We start from the raw sequence: 20,467 nt of genomic DNA on the forward strand, positions 1-20,467 counted from the left end.
TTATGTTGGTTCTAATCATAGAATTAGTCATTTATTAGGGTCTCTGCTTCCAATGGTGTTGTTGCTGGGGAGGAACCAAATGTCGAGTCCTCCTTTTCGCTCCTATTATGGTCAAATAAAGGCGGAGACCATACGTTTAGTGACTTCTTAGATAGCCAATAATATGTCACAATGGGTTTAAACATATGACTCTGGGTGTTGCCAATATTGAATGATAGTCCCCTTCAGCAATCAAAACTTGAGCTTTCCAAACCACGTTGTGGTATATAAAACATTTTCGCGGCGTATTCGCCCTTTGTGATAATGTCGGCAGATTATGAAGAGAGGTAAAGAATCCTGCAAATTGTTCCATTGTTTTATTATAACCAGTTACACATGGCTAGATGAAATAACGCGGTCAGCCCCGCAATTCCTTTATAAAATGAAACATGAATGGTTTCCTTGTGCTGTCGCTTTAGTGCTAACTAACGTTAGCAACTGTAAACTGGCTAGTGGTAGCCGTGTTGGAGCCACTAGCTAGCTGGCCAGGTCTAACTGCAAGACCGTAGTACATTTTCACGTTATACCATGTTAGTTAGGTAGTTGGCTCATATTGTGCCCTGTATTATTGTAAACACTGATTTGCTGGCCAGCCCACGAACGTTAATTGAGTCATGCTCGGTGAAGGCGAACTGCTAACATCGGTTAAGATGGCTAACTAGTTCTAATTTGGCAGGCGAACACCAGACAGAGGTTGCGGGAAAATGGTGGCCTGTATCTCCAGCGAGCCCCGCCATGGTGCACAAATTAGTTCCTGCCCAGCAGTGTCTTTGGTCACGTTTAGTTACGTTAACTAACAGACGTGAACTATTAACACCAACTCCAGGTAGCTAGTGTCTCGCTAGCTACAGTTCTTATCCGAAATATTATGCGTACGAGCTTGCTGGGTCGCTTGTTCTTTTGGTGGAGCAACCCTTTCAGCTAACCTTGTGCGCTACGAGCACATGCTTTTCGGGTAAAGGGTTGCTAGGCCTGGTGGCGGTGCGTTATATGTATTTTTTTCTTTATTACAAAATTMAAGGATTTTCTATCGGATGGGCTATCCGGTTGAGTGACTGTTACTTCCAATTAGTATGGTTAACTATCCCTGTTGAATGTGTCGTTTTGTTTCTTAGCTAGCCAAAGTTAGTAGTTATATCATTTACATTTCCCCTCGGGCCTAGCTAGCTAGCGAACCCCCACCAATTTGTTATCCACCATGAGCACTCGGGCCTAACCAGCCAGAGAAGCACCACCAATGTATCCACCATGACCATTATTCTATTCAAAATCTCCCTGAGTGCAAGTAAACTGCATGGGCGTGTTCGAGTCGTCTGCTTTGAGAAGACTTAATGAAATATATATATWTTTTAAATTGAGTAGCGTCACAAATTTGGTTGTGTGTGTGCCCCAACTTCTGCATCGTTGGTCGCCAGCACCAATATCTTATGCGAGTTTATTATACATGGGGGGCTTCGATGCAGTCAATGGCACTTCATGTCATGCCCATTACAATCATTKTCTGGCATTAGACCAATGATACATTTCTGGTTAGAAATGTTTTTGTTCATGATGTCATTAGAATTTGCTAATGTGTTATGAAACAAATGTATTGACATGTGGACGTTTCCCTCCAGAGACCTCTCCAACAGAGACAATGGCCCTGAGGGCATGGAGCCAGATGGCATCATTGAGGTAAAGTTAAATGTTTTGTTTGTCAGGCAAGTTTGTCAAAAGTTGGGTGAAGGGACCAGTTAAATTGTTGAATATTTGAACGGCATGTAGTCCAATGGGGTGGAGGCGACGATACATACATCTCACGCCCACAATCAGGGTCATGCTTGGTTTTCCATCTCCTCTGGCAGTAAAACAGTACTGGGAGTCTGTAAGGAGTACAGTATCTGGGTACTATATACACTAACCGTGGTCTGGTATTTTTCTCTCCACAGAGTAACTGGAATGAGATTGTGGACAGCTTCGATGAGATGGCCCTGCGTGAGACTCTCCTGAGAGGAATCTATGCCTATGGTTTTGAGAAACCATCTGCCATTCAGCAGAGGGCCATCCTCCCTTGTATCAAGGGTAAGTTCAAGTTTCCTAAAATCAACTCCCACACACAGGATATTGTGTGTAGGAGACCTCTGCATGTATGTTCGTTTCCATCAACTTATCAAGATGGGTATAACTTCAATACCAATAGTGTTGATTTTTGTTGTCTTTTTCTGTCAATATCTAGCCTAAGTTGTCGCTGACGGAAGTTGCTTCTATACTTAATTAATCCTCTTCATTCCTATGTGGAACATTAGGTTTCCTTGATCATAGTACACTGGCTTTTATTTATTCCATCGCATCCTACGTGTCAGGTTTGGAGACTTTCTCAATCATGAGTCTAAACAGTGAACCAAATGCCTATAAAACTTATCCATGGTCATATTCACTAGGAACCAACTGGGCGGGACCGGTCTGAATTTGTCCAATAAGAAACATTAGACTTTTTTCTGTTAGTGTTTTGTTATGGTGTCCACTAATGAATACCAGCCTTCCTTCCCCACCAGGTTATGATGTCATTGCACAGGCCCAGTCCGGCACAGGGAAGACTGCCACGTTCGCCATCTCCATCCTCCAGCAGATTGATATCGAGCTGAAGGGCACCCAGGCCCTGGTCCTCGCACCCACCCGAGAGCTGGCTCAGCAGGCAGGTTACACACACTTAAATTGCCCTAAAAATAGTCCACATTTAAATGCAACTTCTGTACCCTTTACACACTGTCGGGCCAACTCAAACGTACCATGCTGGATCTAATATTTTAATATCACGTGGGCCTTTCAGCAGTGTTCTAGCAGCCTATGCTGGCTGAATAGCCAGCACAGTACAGCTTGACTCTGCTCTATAGTGTGAATCAAACCCTGTAGCCTGATGCTGTGATGTGCCACCCCTGTCACTGGGCAAGGCGGTGTGTTTGAGTCTTGTATCTGTCAGGATGAGAGAGAGAGATTCTTCCCAACAGCCTGTGCAGCGAGCAACAGGCTGGTTCATGTAAAGGGCACAAACTCATGAGTTACAAAAGTATTGTTGCTTGTCCGATGACGACTAACAAACTAATGAACATGTATGCTAAAATTATCTTGAACATGGAAGTACTTAAAATGTGACTTAGATTAGGGAAGTCAAATGTTCAGGCTAATGCACTGACACTACGGAGGCTCTAGAGCGCCTGGTTAAATTGTTAGAGAGCATTTTCAAAGGGATTCTTTGGGATTTTGGCAGTGAAGCGCTTTATCAGCTTCCCCAGAGTCTGATGAACTCGTGGATTCCATTTTTATGTTTCTGCATCCAGTATGAAGAATATTAGAGGTAGTTTAGTGAGCCAATGCCAGCTAGTGTTACCATAGACTTCAAGTCATTGCGCTATCTACTAGTACTATCAAGCTAGTAGGTAGCATAGACTTCCAGACATTGCGCTAGTTAGCATCTTCCTTCTAACTACATGCAGAGACATAGAAATGGTATCCATGAGTTCATCTTACTCTGAAAAATCTTGACGTGTCCTTTTAAACTCTCTGAATGGTTCAATTTGTGATCAATAGAGCGGGCAACAAAACATCTTAAATTGACATTTGAATTATTTTATATTGCGCTAATCTCCCTAATGTGGACAGATTTTACTGCCTTACAAGCTTGCATTTTCACTCCATAAAATGTAGTGGAAATCCACATCCTTTTTTTTGCTCAGATTGGTGGTGATAGTATAAAACTTAAGTCATCACATCAATTGGTGACATAAGATCAATTGCTTAATACAGATCATTAACTTCGCATAATCAACTGTACAAAACCAATGGGGTGCGCAGGACTTGGAACTGAGTTCATTTTCAAACTCTCATAAGACACAAACAATTAGGGACATTCCCTCTATAAAGGTCACTGGCCACACACCAGTACACGGATTTGACAGCCAAATTATCACTTAAGCCGGGGGTACATTACACGATTTTGGCCACGATTTAGCTGTCCCAGAAGTTTTTGAGATCGGAGAAACAAAATCCCCATGTCGTTGCCTACTTGGGGGGTGCAGCTGTCACCGATGCTCGTTTTTAATGTGAACAGGTCAGACACAATCTGAGGGCTACCAATCTAGTCTTTGAGCAGTCCCAGACATCCCGATATTTTCAAACATGTTTGATTTTTATCGTCACAATTTGCAATGCTCTTTTAGTGTGAGATGTGCAAGGACACGTTTTGAGAATGGTCATCAGCAATAGCCAATGAGAGCTCGCCAGGGAGTTGATGTTGTTTTGCGTCACCCAGAATGTGTATTCTCGAGCAGGTGCAATGACTACTACTAGTATGCATTTGTAGTTGTCTTTAGCCAAAGCCAAATTGTCATTGTTACAGCTCTGAAATTCACAAGCAATTTTGGCTAGATATTTCAACTCTATGGGACGCGTGAATGTGACTGAAAACGTTTGAGGCTGCTTTGAGCCACAGCTCGTTGTAGCTATGTTAAATCTAATCCCATTATTGTTTTCGTGAGACGGCGTGGTGTCGAGTATTCTCAAAACCAAGTGAAGAATCTTGTAGTGTGTGACCCCCCACCTGTGCCACGTTGTTTAGTGTGCACCACTACGTTGGCTAAACACTACAGGAAAGACGGTAGTTTTTAATGTGAGAGGCTCAGCGGTGTTAGGGTTTTGAGAGTCATGTAGCGTACACCTGGCTTTAAATGGCAGCCAACAGTTGTCACTGTTGATATCCTCTGCCGCGTCATGATTAGTCGAAGCTACCAGAAAAAGTGGTTTGTTCACTTTTCCATGATGGCAACCTCCCGAAATAAACATCCAACGTTCCAAAACACAGATTTTAAGCCTTCTACAAGTTGTCATCTAACCAACCATTTTATAGGTTATTATTCCAGGTTTCCGTGTGACCGTTGAATGGTATTAGTTTAAATTGCTCCACACGCCAAATGTTTGCCCCAGTTCTATTGATTTCAGCGTGATATCGATGAAAGTGATTAACAAAAAAAGTGTTGCGTTACTTACTGCATTGGCGACCCACTTGAATCAAAATGCAACACTTCAAAATGTAGCTAGCAGTCTTCTACCGATTGTTCTCTAACCAGTGACGGAAACATTATTGCCAGATTCTTCAGGTTTTTGAGCTGTTCGTTTTAACAGAATGTGTAACCTCATCTCCCCCCTCTCGCACAATTGATTTCAACATGATAATCGATTTGAGTGATTGAGTGTCGCTTTTCTGTTTCGGTGACCCCCGTCTCAAAATGTAGCCGGCTGTGTTCTGCTGATTGTCCTCCAACCTGGATGTGAAAATATCCCCAGTTTTTGTGGTAGTTTCCACAGCGCATATCCATCCCTCCCTCATCGATTAGTTATTTATTGCCACTTGTCAAAAGAAGTGTTCGTGTGTGCAGTTTTATAAAGTGCTCGCCAGAAGAAGAGAGAAATGCAAGTAATATCACTACTGTTGCACATGTATGTGTAGAGTACATTTCGTTTTTCACACCTTATTGAACAGTTTAGACTAAAGATGCACACGCATGACAACATATGCTCTAAACACATGTACATATGGATTTTGTGTGGTGGTAGAGTAGTGGCCCGAGGGCACACACTTAGTGTGTTGTGAAATATATTTATTTTAAACAMTACAATACATACCTGCCTTAATATGCGGAAACAGTTTGTGATATACTCGTGTTTATTATGGATCCCTGTAATTTTGCGGTTGTCACAAAGTGCTGTTACAGTAACACAGCCTAAACTAGGGAGCAAGCGTAAGCTCCGTGGCCAAGGAATGCTTCCTTTGGCACATATTTGACTAAGTTTACATGTCCATGGCATAGTAGGCAGGGCAAACCCAATTTGGTGATTTTTGGTATCATCAAAATCAACCACAGCATGTTTTTGGACTCATTCAGGGGATCCATAATAAATACAAATATCACAAACTGTTTCTGCATATTTGTTATTGATTTGGACACTTTCACGCTGTGATTTGACATTGGGCTATTTTATCGAAATGTTTTATCAGGAAGCAGCGACAGCATCATTTTCAACGTTAGTTTTATAAATATAAATTGAACTTTCAACATTTTGTATTGTTCTTAATCAGGTGCTAACTGCTGAATGAGTCCAAACGCATGCTGTGATTGATTTGAATGATATACCAAAAATCGCCAAAATGGGTTTGCCCTACCTACTAAGAGACTATGGACATGTAAACAAATACGTGCCAAAGGAAACTTTCCCTGGCCACTGTGCTTCTGCTTGCTCCCTAGCCTAGGCTGTGTTCCTGTAAAAGTACTTTGTGACAACTGCTGGCTTTGAGTTTGATTGACATCCCCCTCTTCAACAGATCCAGAAAGTGATCCTGGCCCTCGGCGACTACATGGGAGCCTCGTGCCATGCCTGTATCGGCGGAACCAACGTCCGCAACGAGGTGACAAAGCTCCAGGCTGAGGCTCCCAACATAGTGGTTGGAACACCAGGCCGCGTGTTCGACATGTTGAACCGCAAGTTCCTCTGTGAGTGATGTCCGTGTGTTTCTTTTTGTTGCCAGATTTGTTCAGATAACAACTGTTCAACTTTTCTCAACATTGTTTACAGCTGTATGTTTTTGTTTACTGCAGATTATTGACAATACATTTTTTGTGTTCCAAGTTTTGTCTAAACCAAGTGCTCATCTTCCCCCTCAGCTGCTAAGTACATCAAGATGTTTGTCCTGGACGAGGCTGATGAGATGTTGAGCCGGGGTTTCAAGGACCAGATCTACGAGATTTTCCAGAAGCTTGGCACTAGCACACAGGTATGAAGACAGATTGTGTCTAACAGTACATTAGGAAGTTATACTCTACCTGAAGCCTCTGCAATTTTTATTTACTTTTATTTATTCAATGTAGCCCAATTGAGACCAGTGTTATGTCTCATTTGCAACAAAGATCAACTACAAGACAGCTATAAATACATTACATCAGGTTATTACAAGTTATAATGGTCAATTGAAACAATTGCACACTTCATTAAACAGTTTTAAACTACCCCATCGGCACCAGGGAATCCAGGTGTAATTTGTTTTGTAAGGTATTCCATAACTGTGGCGCGTTAAAACTAAAGACGGATTTACCTAACTTTTTGGAGACAAGTGGGAACTCAAGAGTTAACCAACCCTGTGAATGAGTGTGGTAGCTCATATTTTTGTATTTCAACKGTGAAGTAAGTTATGTTGGAAGCTTGTGGAGCAGAGCTTTGCAAACAAGAAGGGAGTAATGAAGTGATCTACAGAACTTTAGTGAGGTCCAGCTGACCTTCTGATAAAGGATGCAGTGATGAATATTAAAACTGTCACCTGTAATAAAGCGAAGGGCGCTATGGTAGACTGCATCCATTGGTTTGAGAGTAGTTGCTGCATTCTTGTAAATGGTGTCACCATAGTCAAGAACTGTCAGGAAAGTTGACTGCACAATCTGCTACCTGCTGTTAATGGAGAACCAAGATCTATTTAAAAAAATAAAATAAAAAAAACTTCAAATCTTAGCTTTTTAACTAGGTCATCAGTATATTTTGTTAAACGTTAGATCTTTATCAATCCAAAGAGACAGATATTTATAGGCAGGAACCCTTTCAATGAGAGCTATCCAATGAAAGACTGTAGCCCGTCTGAGAAATTTCTGTGAATTAGAGAACATGTATTTAGTTTTGCCTGCATTAAGTACAAGTTTTAAATCAAGTGCTTTCTGTAATGCAACAAAATCAGATTGCAGCTCTAACATAGCTTGGTTGCAATAGCATACAAAAATGTATTGCATACAGATGAGTATTACAGGATTTAATACATAGACCAATATTATTTATATAAACAGTAAAGAGAACAGGTCTCAATACCAACCCCTGCAGCACACCTTTCGTAATATCGAGGAAACTAGACTTGACAGCATCAGAAAGCATAGTCCTGTCGGTCAGATGGCTCTTCAACCATTTGCAAGACTCCTTGTCCATGCCCGTTTCAGACAGTTTTAAATGAGTAGCATGTCTAAAACAAGAATAGTGGCTGAAACCGTATGAGGCCTCTGGTATGTCTTGTGGGGTATGTATGGGTGTCAGCTGTGTCCTACTAGTTTAAACGGACACCTCGGTGCATTCAGCATGTCAACACTTCTTACAAAACAAGTCGTGTGTAAGTCGGTCTCTTCAGCTTTGAGCCATGAGATTTACATGCATATTATTGTTATCTCTCCATGTACATTTTAGGGCCAGCTGTGCTGCCCTGTTTTGAGCCAATTGTAATTATCAGCGGTCCCTTTTTGTGGCACCTGACCACACGACTGAAAAGTAGGCCAGGTGTGACAACTAGGGCCTMTAGGACCTGCCTTGTTGATAGTGTTAAAAAGGCAGAGGAGCTTCTTATTATCGACAGACTTCTCCCCATCTTAGCTACTGTTGTATCAACATGTTTTGACAATGAGTTTACAATCCAGGTCTACTCTAGCAGTTTAGTCACRGCAACTTGCTCAGTTTCCACATTATTTATYACAAGATTTAGTTGAGGTTTAGTGAATGATTTCTCCCTAATACAAAGATTTTAGTTTTTGGAATATTTAGGACAAACGTATTCCTTGCCACCCACTCAAACTAACTGCAGCTCTTTGAGTGTTGCAGTGATTTTGCTCACTGTAGTAGCTGATGCGTGTAGTGTTGAGTCATCRGCATATATACACACTGGCTTTACTCAAAGCCAGTGGCATGTTTAACTTCTTACGGCTGAGATCCTGTTAACGGATGACAACAGTGAAAGTGCAGGGCGCCAAATTCAAACAGAAATCTCATAATTAATATTCCTCAAACATACAAGTATTTTACACCATTTTAAAGATAAACTTGTTGTTAATCCCACCACGGTGTCCGATTTCAAAAAGGCTTTACGACGAAAGCACACCATCTGARTGTTAGGTCAGTACCTAGTCACAGAAACACAGCCATTTTTCCAGCCAAAGAGAGGAGTCACAAAAAGCAGAAATAGAGATAAAGTTAATCACTAACCTTTGATGATCTTCATCAGATGACACTCATAGGACTTCATGTTACACAATACATGTATGTTTTGTTCGATAAAGTTCATATTTATATCCCCCCCCAAAAAAATTACATTGGCACGTTATGTTCAGTAATGTTTTGCCTCCAAAACATCRGGTGATTTTGCAGAGCCACATCAATTTACAGAAATACTCATAATAAACATAGATAAAAGATACAAGTGTTTCACATGGAACTTTAGATAAACTTCTCCTTAATGCAACCGCTGTGTCAGATTTCAAAAAAACTTTACGGAAAGTAAAACGAGCCATACAGGTACCCGCCATGTTGTGGAGTCAACAGAAGTCAGAAATAGCATTATAAATATAAATATTCACTTACCTTTGATCTTCATCAGAATGCACTCCCAGGAATCCCAGTTCCTCAATAAATGTTTGTATTTTGTTCGATAAAGTCCATCATTTATGTCCAAACACCTCCTTTTTGTTCACGTGTTTAGTTCAAAAATCCAAATTCATGACACGCAGGCCAGACGAAAAGTAAAAAAGTTCCATTAACGTTCGTAGAAACATGTCAAACGATGGAAAGAATCAATCTTTAGGATGTTTTTAACATAAATCTTCAATAATGTTTCAACCGGAGAATTCCTTTGTCTTTAGAAATGCAATGGAACGCAGCTACRTCTCACGGGGGCGCGCCTGAGTGAGCTCGTGGCACTCTGCCAGACCCCTGACTCAATCAGCTCTCATCRTCACAGTAGAAGCATCAAACAAGGTTCTAAAGACTGTTGACATCTAGTGAAAGCCTTAGGAAGTGCAATATGACCCCATAGACACTGTATATTGGATAGGCAAACCTCAGATTTCCCACTTCCTGGTTGGATTTTTTTCTCAGGTTTTTGCCTGCCATATGAGTTCTGTTATACTCACAGACATCATTCAAAAGGATATCAACAGCTGTTTCTGACAATTTGGAACCGTGTAAACGACACTAAATCCATTCTAATACCARATTGGCTGTTCTATTTTACAGTGACGTGCTACCCCGGCCAAACCCTCARGACACTGAGCAAATTGTGCGCCGCTCTGAGATCACGGCCAATTGTAGTACAGCCTGGGATCGAACCAGGGTCTATAGTGACACCTCTAGCCTTGAGATGCAGTGCCTTAGACCACTGTGCCACTCGGGAGCCCTCTTGAGATCGTGTGGTTGCGTGAGGCTAGATGCTCACAAAATCAGGCTATTAAACAAACAGGCAACAGAATAAGGATCTGTCTTATTTCTGTAGATATATATGGATGATTTATAAAGCCAGGCACATTTTAGAAGTTAGGCTATTGATTATTGACCTAATTAAATTGGTTTCCTCTCTCCTCACTTTTCTTGGACAATTAAGGCAAGCTATTTTCTCGTCTCCTAACTCTGCTGCTGCCTCCACTGCATCGTTCTCCACACCAATATGCTGATTAACTTTTGCTGTTATGCACATAGCAACATGGTCTAGGAAAAGGCGCAAATTCAACAGTTCACTGGTGTTTCAGAACCACGGACAGCGACCGCTGTCCAACGCGGGAGAAAGCGCCTTTTATAAAATAGTATTTTTATTGGTGTTGCACCATTGTTCTTATGTAATATAACCATATACAATTTCAGTAGCACGTGTCTTAATGATGGACTGTGCCATCCACAAGGCCTCCACAATGGATCAGTCCACTCAGACAGGCGACTAAAGACATCTCGGTCGACCAACAGCCTATTGACTGACCAGTCGTCTAAATGGGGTCAGCCCTACAGCAAATGTTAGTGCATCAATTCATTCCTCTAATCCAGGGATGGGCAACTTTGATGGGGGTGGGGGCCACAATCTGAACTCATGAGGCAGCAATGGCATGCAGGTCTGTAGACCTATTGGGTGCAGAGAAAATATTAGCTTTTTTTATATGGTATCTGAGTGACTATCAAAATCGACAGGTGCCCACTGGTTGGTAATTCAACAATGTTTACTACAATTTTAGATAACTGCCCATTAGATTAATTTTAAAAACTACATTTCACATTGTGTATTCTACTCTTCTAACGCTCAACAGTAAGTTCAGACCCTGACTGAGTAAAAAAATAATAGAGATTGATCCGGGGCCGCCAGATCCCTGCTCTAATGAAACGGAGTAGTTTCAAAATACAAACGTATTGGATCCCATGCATCTACACTGAATACAAATATAAATGCAACATTCAACAATTTTGCTGAATTACAGTTCATGTAAGGAAATCAGACCATTTAAATGAATTCATTAGGCTCTAATCTCTGGATTTCACATGACTAGGCAGGTGCGCTGCAGGCCCACCCAATGGGGAGCGGGGCCCAGCCAATCAGAACGTTTTTTTTTTTTTTTTTCACCAAAGGGCTTTATTACAGAGAGACATACTCCTCAGCACTCCCCTCAGACGATCCCACCGGTGTAGAAGCAGGATGTGTAAGTCCTGGGCTGGCGTGGTTACACGTGAGGCTGGTTGGACGTACTGCCAAATTCTCTAAAACGACGAAGGCGGTTTATTGTAAAGAAATTAACATTTAAATTCTCTGGCAACCGCTTTGGTGGACATTCCTGCAGTTGGCATGCCAGTTGCAGGCTCCCTCAACTTGAGACATCTGTGTCATTGTCTTGTGTGACAAAACTGCACATTTTAGAGTGGTGTTTTATTGTCCCCAGCACAAGGTGCGCCTATGTAATGATCATACTGTTTTTTTAAATTTGTGCACAAAATTTGAGAGAAATGATTTTTGTGCGTATGAAGCATTTCTGGGATATTTTATTTCAGCTTAAAACATGGGACTAACACTTTACATGTTGCGTTTTATTTTTTTGTTCAGTATAGATGCGTATCGAATCGTCTTGAAAGGGAAAGATGCACATCCCTACAGACTACCCCTTGCTAATCAGGAAACTCTTGGGTATGTTGTGAATTGTCATTGCAATTGCTTTGTAGTGTAGCTAGTCACTGAAATATTCTGAATTCACTAGTGCTCTCATCGTATCCTGATGTGTACAGCAGATGGGAGTTGTTTTCATAACATTGCTAACTTAGCTAGCTAACACATTTCGAGAAGAAGTTGTATTACGTGCCTAGCTAGCGTTAGCAAGGTTTGGTGTTTAATGAGACTGAGTCTAGACAGCTGAGCTAGCAAATATTGTAACAGAAGTTTTTAATTTTGGATTAGAAAAGGGGAAAGGAGGATACCTAGTCAGTTGTACAACTGAATGTATTCAACTGAAATGTCTTCCGCATTCAACCCTCTCTGAATCAGAGAGGTGCCGGGGGGCTGCCTTAATGGACATCCACGTCATCGGTGCCCGGGGAACAATGGGTTAACTGCCTTGCTCTGGGGCAGAACGACAGATTTTTACCAGCTCAGGGATTTGATCCAACAACCTTTCGGGTTACTGGCCCAGCGCTCCCACCTGCCCAACATGCTCTGCATTTCAGGAATCACAGTAGCAAGTACTTCTGCTGCACTGTTCAATTATTTAGCCATTTAAACAATACATTTTTTGAAGAACTATTTTTGACGCTGGCTTATGCGACTTAAACGTGATCTTGTTCCAAGTGTCAGGCTCGACGGCAGTTGCTGTCCATTGGAGCGTTGCGATTGGTTCCCCACATTCTGGGGCGGGGCATAGCAAAGGGTCAATTAAGCATCATCTATGGGAATATAGAATTTTWAAAAATCAAGTAGAATGTACTGTGCTTTTCTCAATCTTAGCTAGTACTTGTCCCAACCCTCCTCCCTGGTAGTGCTCCTAGAGAAAGAGTTAGCAAGAGGGAGATGAACAGCTGAGCACCCCATAGTAATCTTCAATGACCCATGTATTCCTTTGTCAAGTGATTGCGCTATAGAGCTAATACCTTTCTCACCCCTGTTTTCCAGGTGGTGCTCCTGTCTGCCACTATGCCTCAGGATGTGCTGGAGGTCACCAAGAAGTTCATGCGTGAGCCCATCCGTATCTTGGTGAAGAAGGAAGAGCTCACCCTGGAGGGTATTCGCCAGTTCTACATCAACGTGGAGAAAGAGGTATTGCTGTAATGGAGGCATGTTATACTGTGTGTGTGTGTGTGTGTGTGTGTGTGTGTGTGTGTGTGTGTGTGTACACACACGTATAATGAATGTATTGCTCTTTTTATATGCTCGTTATTACAATCTTGTGAGGCTCTTTGCTCTACTAACAGGAATAAGTCAAGTCATGAAGTAGCCCCATTTGGTCAATACAACACAGTAACTGTCCTGTTAACATGGAATGATAATCAATGAGACATTTAAAAATGGCCTTTCCTTTCTTAAAATTGTAGTATTTGATTATCAAGATGGTTGATTTTGTATGAAAAGAGCTTGCTACAGTGACTCTAATGGTGAGTTTAGCTATATCCTCTTGAGCACTTTGGAAATGTTGTTGGGGTCCCAAGTTCCCTCTGCGTCTCCAGATCTGTATATAATGAAGAGATGCTCATGTCTCCGCCCTAACAATGGGAGTCGTCCCGAAGGCGGGCGACAAGAAACACATTGGCCTTATTTTGGACAGATGTAGACTAGAGTGAAACCTCTCACTTGGCCTCTTTATGGCGTCTCCCAAGCTGTTGGAGGAACAATGTTCTTTGGCAGAGGAAGTCGACTGCTCTCCACTATGGCTGGCCTCTTTGTCCCTCTCCACAACTTTAACTTAAAAGCAACCTCATGCTCTTCATAATTTGGACATTTGCTAATACTGTAATATCAATTTTTTGTGTAGTGTACCCCTTTCACACTACTGCGCTGAGACTATTTACTGCATTAGCCAGGTTACTAGCTTGGAACTGTGCTGGATAAGGAAAATGTGAAAACAGTCATATCAAAACAAAATATCCTAGCATGGATAGTGTAATTTGGGTTGGCACGATAGCTTGAAATAGGTGTTCTTGACCCGGTCTTAGGCTTGCAGTTTTCCCATGTCTTCAGACTCAATTCAACCCCCTTTGTTAGGAGTGGAAGCTGGACACCTTGTGTGATCTGTATGAGACCCTGACCATCACCCAAGCTGTGATCTTCATCAACACCCGCCGAAAGGTGGACTGGCTGACTGAGAAGATGCACGCCAGGGACTTCACAGTCTCTGCCCTGGTAAGAGCTCCTGCACTTCCAGCTCGCTGTCCATGTCCCACAGTGTTGTCTTACCGATAGATGCTAATTGGTTATCTGCTGAAAATACAGTTGACCAGTCATGCTTATCGTTCTGTATGTCATTTGCATAATTTTGTGGAATTCAGTTGTCGCTTGTATTTTTGTTAGTCGGCATGCATTTTATTTATCACACACGCACAGCATACAGAGCCTAGTTTGAGAAGCGGAATAGCCTACCTACCATCTGTCGGGAGAGTAGGTCCTCAAAAAGCCTGTAGGCTACTGGAGGGAAACCTGCTTTTGTAAGCCCAGTCATTGCGGAACAAATAACAATTCTAAACACAATCGCGTTGACTTTAGTGGCCACAATTTAAAAAGGAGCTAATTTTATTTCTCAACTTGTAAAGCGCGCCTTCCATTCGGCTGCGTAGACTATAGCCTGCCTACTGTTGACCTTCAGTGTTCCCCTCTGCCACTTTGGGAGCTTGAGGCAGTATAATTGTTTAAAACCTGAATGTTTTACTTCAAATTGATATCTTATTTTGCTTTTAAAGTAGCCTTGCAAAATTCCATCCATAGAAACGTGGAGGCAAAGATTTGATCATGCTTTGCTGGCACATTGTAGAACAGATGTCAACAGGCAGAAAGTGTACAATGTAATAATGTGCAGTGTAGCCCAAATATATTGTTTTTGTTGTGTTGAACTTGACAGTAACACTTGAGTGAGGGGGGATTATTTAATGTTTTACTCGGTGAATGTTATTTCTGCGCAGGTAGCCTTGTGCACTTGATCGATGTCTGCTATAGTGGCCACTAACTAAGTTTGTTTCATTCTGTTTGTACTTTAAGAGTATTGTRTCCCAAGTGCAATATTTAGATGTGTGTGTGTGTGTGGTCAGAAGCGTTCTATTATAAAGGCTGTAATGGCTTACTGCAATATTAGTGTGTTTTTTTCTCAAGACTGGAGTCATTTGCAGTAAAGTCTAGGCAACAAATAACATTGGAAACATTTACATTATTTTCTTTAAATCTTTTTGTTAGGTTCACATTAACCACTTATTTTACACAGACTGATCATGTAGATCATATTCTTTGTTTAATTAGGTAAAACCTGCATTTCAAGAAGGGATCCAGCCTAAATCACTAGAAATTAGGATTTTAAAGCCTGATATTTTCATATTTATTTTTTATCCCCCCTAGCAGGGATATTTTTTGCATGTTTCAGTGCAAAAAAAGTGTCACCTTTTTGGGCCCTGACCAGTTTGCATCCCTGGTTCTATTAGTTTTCATATCAACATGATTTAATTGTCCAGACACCAAAGGCACAATAATAGTCATACTAGAAACCCATCATAGTAGTTGCTACTAGATTACCTTTTAAGTTTCTAACAGATTTTCATCTCGGTCACATATGGAACTGCTCGCATTAGGTGTGCCGTTTAGAACCGTTTTCAACTAATTGCATTTGGGCAAATGTTTGAAAATGACGTTTTAGTAGCTGCTTCATTACAGGAGTTGCATGTTCAATAATAGGCTGACTGTGAGACGATAGGCATGCTATTGTTGCATGTTTCCATTAAGCTCTTAATAAAAAAAAATGGGTCCTTGTGCATGTATAGTATCAGAGGAAGAGAAAAAAAGCGAGAGGTTTCACGCTCGCCAAAATCTGTCCAATGCATTTCTATGGGCTTGCCTTTCCAAGCCTGCCTTTCCGCCTTGGGACGACTCCCAATTTTTGGGGGAAGAAACGTAAGCATCTTGTCATTATACAGATCTCTGATGGTGTTTTCTGTTGGTCACGTCATTTTACTGTTTAGGAAAAATGTAACTTTGTTGACCGGTTAATGAGGGTCATTTAGTTTCAGGCAAAATTGACCAAAATTTGCCTCCTTTATATACTTAACAAAAATATAAACGCAACAATTTCAAAGATTTTACTGAGTTATAATTCATATGGGAATCAGTCAATTGAAATATATTCATTAGGCCCTAATATATGGATTACGCATCTGTTGGTTACAGATACCTTTAAAAAAATGTGCCTCGGGATGTCATGGTATTTTTGTGCATTCAAATTGCCAATCGATAAAATGCAATTTGTTGTCTGTAGCTTATGCCTGCCCATACGATAACCCCACCACCGTGGGGCACTCTGTTCACAATATTGACATCAGCAAACCGCTCGCCCACACAACGCCATACACAAGGTCTGCGGTTGTGAGGCCTGCTGGAAGTATGGCCAAATTCTCTCAAACTATGTTGGAGGTGGCTTATGGTAAAGAAATGGAACATTAAATTCTCTGCCAACAGCTCTGGTCGACATCCCGGCAGTCAGCATGCCAGTTGCATGCTCCCTCAACTTGCGACATCGGTGGCATTGTGTTCTGTGACAAAACTGAAAATGTTCTAGTTAATGAAGGTTTTTGGGAAAGCCTTTTTCCGTCAACCAGAAGTCTTATCCTTAGCATCGCTAACAGTTATAGTCGTAGACATGCGTGCGCTGCACACATACAGATGACACTGTATTCCATCCCTAACTACAACATTTTCCGACAAGCTAGAACTGCCAAAGGTTGTGGCGTTGCAATCTACTGCAGAGATGGCCTGCAGAGTTCTGTCATACTGTCCAGGTCTGTGCCCAAACAATTCGAGCTTCTACTTTTAAAAATCCACCTTTCCAGAAACAAGTCTCTCACCGTTGCCGCTTGTTATAGACCCCCCCCTCTCAGCCCCCAGGTGTGCCCTGGACACCATATGTGAATTGATCACCCCCCCCCATCTATCTTCAGAGTTCGTACTGTTGGGTGATCTAAACTGGGACATGCTTAACACTCCTGCAATCTAAGATAGATGCCCTCAATCTCACACAAATTATCAAGGAATCTACCAGGTACAACCCTAAATCCGTAACCATGGGCACCCTCTTAGATATCATCCTGACCATCTTCCCCTATAAATACACCTCTGCTGTTTTCAACCAGGATCTCAGCTATCACTGCCTCATTGCCTGCGTGTGTTATGGGTCTGCGGTCAAACGACCACCCCTCATCACTGTCAAACGCTCCCTAAAACACTTCAGCGAGCAGGCCTTTCTAATCAACCTGGCCCGGGTATCCTGGAAGGATATTGACCTCATCCCATCAGTAGAGGATGCCCATGTTGCTCTTTAAAAGTGCTTTCCTCGCCATCTTAAATAAGCATGCCCCATAATTTTTTTACTTTTTTTTTTTTTTAAGTACAACTAAGAGCAGATATAGCCCTTGATTCACCCCGGACCTGACTGCCCTTGACCTGCACAAAAACATTCTGTGGCGTTCTGCATTAGCATCGAATAGCCCCCGCGATATGCAACTTTTCATAAAAGTCTGGAACCAATATACTCAGTCAGGAAAGCTAAGGCTTGCTTTTTTTCCCTTTTTCCTAATTGGTTTATTGATACATTTAAGTTCATAACTGTGCTCTCAAACAATAGCATGTTATTCTTTCACTGTAATGGCTACCGTAAATTGGACAGTGCAGTTAGGTTAACAAGAATTTAAGCTTTCTGGCCATATCAGATATGTCTATGTCCTGGGAAATGTTCTTGTTACTTACAACCTCATGCTAATCACATTAGCACACGTTAGCTCAACTGTCCCGTGGGGGGTTTCACCGATCCTGTAGAGGTCATACGTTGTATTGAGGTGTCAGCATTCATTTACATTATCTGCAGAATCCTCTCAAGTTCCCTCATTGCTTCTTAGTGCCTCTATTTGTGTGGAAAACATCCTGTCCATCTGGTTAGATCAGCATTGCTTGGTTTTTGATTTCCATGATGTGAAATGAAGTGCTTGTGGTGTTCACAGATCCAGGCTTGACTGTCTTGTTTGACGTTAAGTGGGTCTGCGTAAGAGTACTAAATGTAAAATGTGTGACACCTTCCTCCCAGCACGGTGACATGGACCAGAAGGAGAGGGACCTGATCATGAGGGAGTTCCGCTCTGGCTCCAGCCGTGTCCTCATCACCACAGATCTGCTGGTGAGTTGAGTTCAGGAGACGCAGGAGCACCCTACTACCTGGGCAGAGCACACTGTGACCTGAATCTTTTCATTCGTTGAATGTAAAAAATATCATTTTTCTTATTATGTTAATCAACTTGGCAAACCCTTTTATTCAAAGTGACTTCCTTTACAGTGAAATTAAATGTGTAAGTGACCTCTATGATCTATTGAATTGGCCTATTCTCAGTAATACCAAAGTTTTAGTCAAGTGGCACATTTTTTGTATGTTATCTCTGGAATCGAACCCATAACCTTTGGCGTTGCTGGCGCTACACGTTTACCAACTGATTCACATGGAACCAAGCTAGCCTGCACCAGGGTTCAGGGTAATAAAGCAATGGCAGCTAGAGGTCAGGCATTGCAAGGGGTGCTGATCATGTTGCTGCTTTCAGGCCCGAGGAATTGATGTCCAGCAGGTGTCTCTGGTTATCAACTATGACCTGCCAACCAATCGTGAGAACTACATTCACAGGTAGGAGGGACCCTGAGTTATATTAAAAACAAAGCTCCATAGGAATAACTTATGTCACTGCTGTTTTGATTATGGCAATCAACATGGTTCATATTGGGGTGTGAATTTTCCAGAAATTCCTGCTTTTCTGACATCCTCCATTTCATACATCTTTGCAATTTAACTAGCTAACCACAAACCAGTATCCTACTTTTTCTGACTTGTTCAATAATGTCCTGGTCTCATTCCTCCTGGTTTGTTCATTCATATCGTATTTATTTCTCTACCGTTTTGTTTCTAAATTCCGATCGGCAGGGTTCGTATTAATCTGGTCTTTTAATTGTTGTGTGCCAGGATCGGGCGAGGAGGCCGTTTCGGCAGGAAGGGTGTCGCCATCAACATGGTGACTGAAGAGGACAAGCGCACACTCCGGGACATTGAGACGTTCTACAACACCACAGTAGAAGAGATGCCAATGAATGTGGCTGACCTGATCTAGACTTCCCCTGGCACCCTGCCTGCTGGTGGTACCTTAACACACTCTACGGACCATCATCGTCCCACTATCCCCCCCCCCCCCCAATTCCTCATTCTCTAACATCTCCCGTTTCCTACCTATCACCCACCTAACCAAGCCTCCCATGTATCCCAATTTTGCGCTCTTAAATGGGGTAGGGGAACTCCTGTTTTCCTCCTCTTCCATGCCCTCTGCGGTCCCTCAGCTCAGCCCCACTCATTTGGTTTTCTATGGATCGCCTTGCTTAATAAAAATCTAGAATTGTATTTTACTTGGCCAACAGATGAGATTTGCTATGTTTTGTATTAGCAGCAGACTTGATTTCCTTGTGGTCTACTTGGACCCTTGCGACTCCGTTTCAATAGGAAATGGTGACTTCTTGAGGGGATGGGGATTGCATCATTCAGTTCCATTCTTTATTTGCATCGAAGTTCTATTGTGTCACTATCCATTGCTGATATGCAGTAGTTTTTCTGCAGGAGTGTTTTTAAACAGAAACAAGGGATGACATTGTTAATCTGTTTATTTTTTGGTTTGTTCCATGTGCCCCCTTGGAAGTACAGCAATTATTTGAATACTCTGAGTGGTGTTCCAAACATGTTGGTAGATATTTCTAGTGTGTGTAGTCGACATTTCACACGGGTCGGCATTGACCCCTTGTTCTAAACGTTCATTGACATTTTTGGGGGAGAGCATGACGGTGTACAGAGGGGGGTATTGGGAGTTTTTTTTGGGTGCAAAGATATTTGGACTCGACAAACACTCTAGGCAAATCAAAATCCAGTACAAACTATTTATTTTCCACCCCTTTTTTATTCATTAGTTTGGTTTCATTTTACAAATTGGGGGAGGGGGGTGACTTCAATAAAGTTACCAAATAAAATCCTGCGTTTGTTTTGCCAGTTATTTCTCTCCTATTGTACTCAGTGTTTCTCATCAGTTGGTATGTGGGTCTGTCTGTTCCAGAATGCAAGATCATTGAGTTGGTCAGATGACCCTGAGATTAATTCATATTTTTGAGCAATACAGAAGTGTAAAATGTGCATGGTATGGGTTACTTGACAACCAAAACCCATATTCAAGTTCAGCTTTATAAATGAACCAGATCGATATAATGATCCTGTTTTCTGGAACAGCCCAGTGGTCCTGCAGGGGGTTTCAATGCATTCATAGTGTGACCATGAAAGGATTGCATGCTTGTCTTGTATTAGGCCATATATTTAGTTTTCATATGAAT

General features: G+C 41.8%; 1 protein-coding gene across 1 annotated transcript; it reads left to right on the forward strand.

Annotated features, from left to right (window-relative positions):
- Positions 1–219: 219 nt before the first annotated feature.
- LOC111962020 (eukaryotic initiation factor 4A-I) lies at positions 220–19,544 on the forward strand. The gene is made up of 11 exons (XM_023984763.2): positions 220–326; positions 1,656–1,713; positions 1,968–2,100; positions 2,574–2,713; positions 6,395–6,563; positions 6,735–6,844; positions 12,998–13,141; positions 14,084–14,221; positions 18,150–18,239; positions 18,655–18,734; positions 19,068–19,544. Exons 1-11 carry the CDS (start codon positions 304–306, stop codon positions 19,210–19,212), a joined length of 1,230 nt encoding a protein of 409 aa, XP_023840531.1. The 5' UTR covers positions 220–303; the 3' UTR covers positions 19,213–19,544.
- The last annotated feature ends 923 nt before the right edge of the window (positions 19,545–20,467 follow it).

This window comes from Salvelinus sp. IW2-2015, linkage group LG4q.1:29 (genome assembly GCF_002910315.2).
Source record: "Salvelinus sp. IW2-2015 linkage group LG4q.1:29, ASM291031v2, whole genome shotgun sequence".
NCBI lineage: Eukaryota > Metazoa > Chordata > Actinopteri > Salmoniformes > Salmonidae > Salvelinus > Salvelinus sp. IW2-2015.

What these genes read in the sequence shown, in the direction of transcription:
- LOC111962020 (XM_023984763.2), top strand. Translation starts at nt 304, where the DNA reads ATGTCGGCAGATTATGAAGAGAG. An exon ending in TCGGCAGATTATGAAGAGAG is followed by an intron (nt 327 to 1,655) that starts GTAAAGAATCCT and finishes GTTTCCCTCCAG; the next exon opens with AGACCTCTCCAACAGAGACA. An exon ending in TCATCACCACAGATCTGCTG is followed by an intron (nt 18,240 to 18,654) that starts GTGAGTTGAGTT and finishes TGCTGCTTTCAG; the next exon opens with GCCCGAGGAATTGATGTCCA.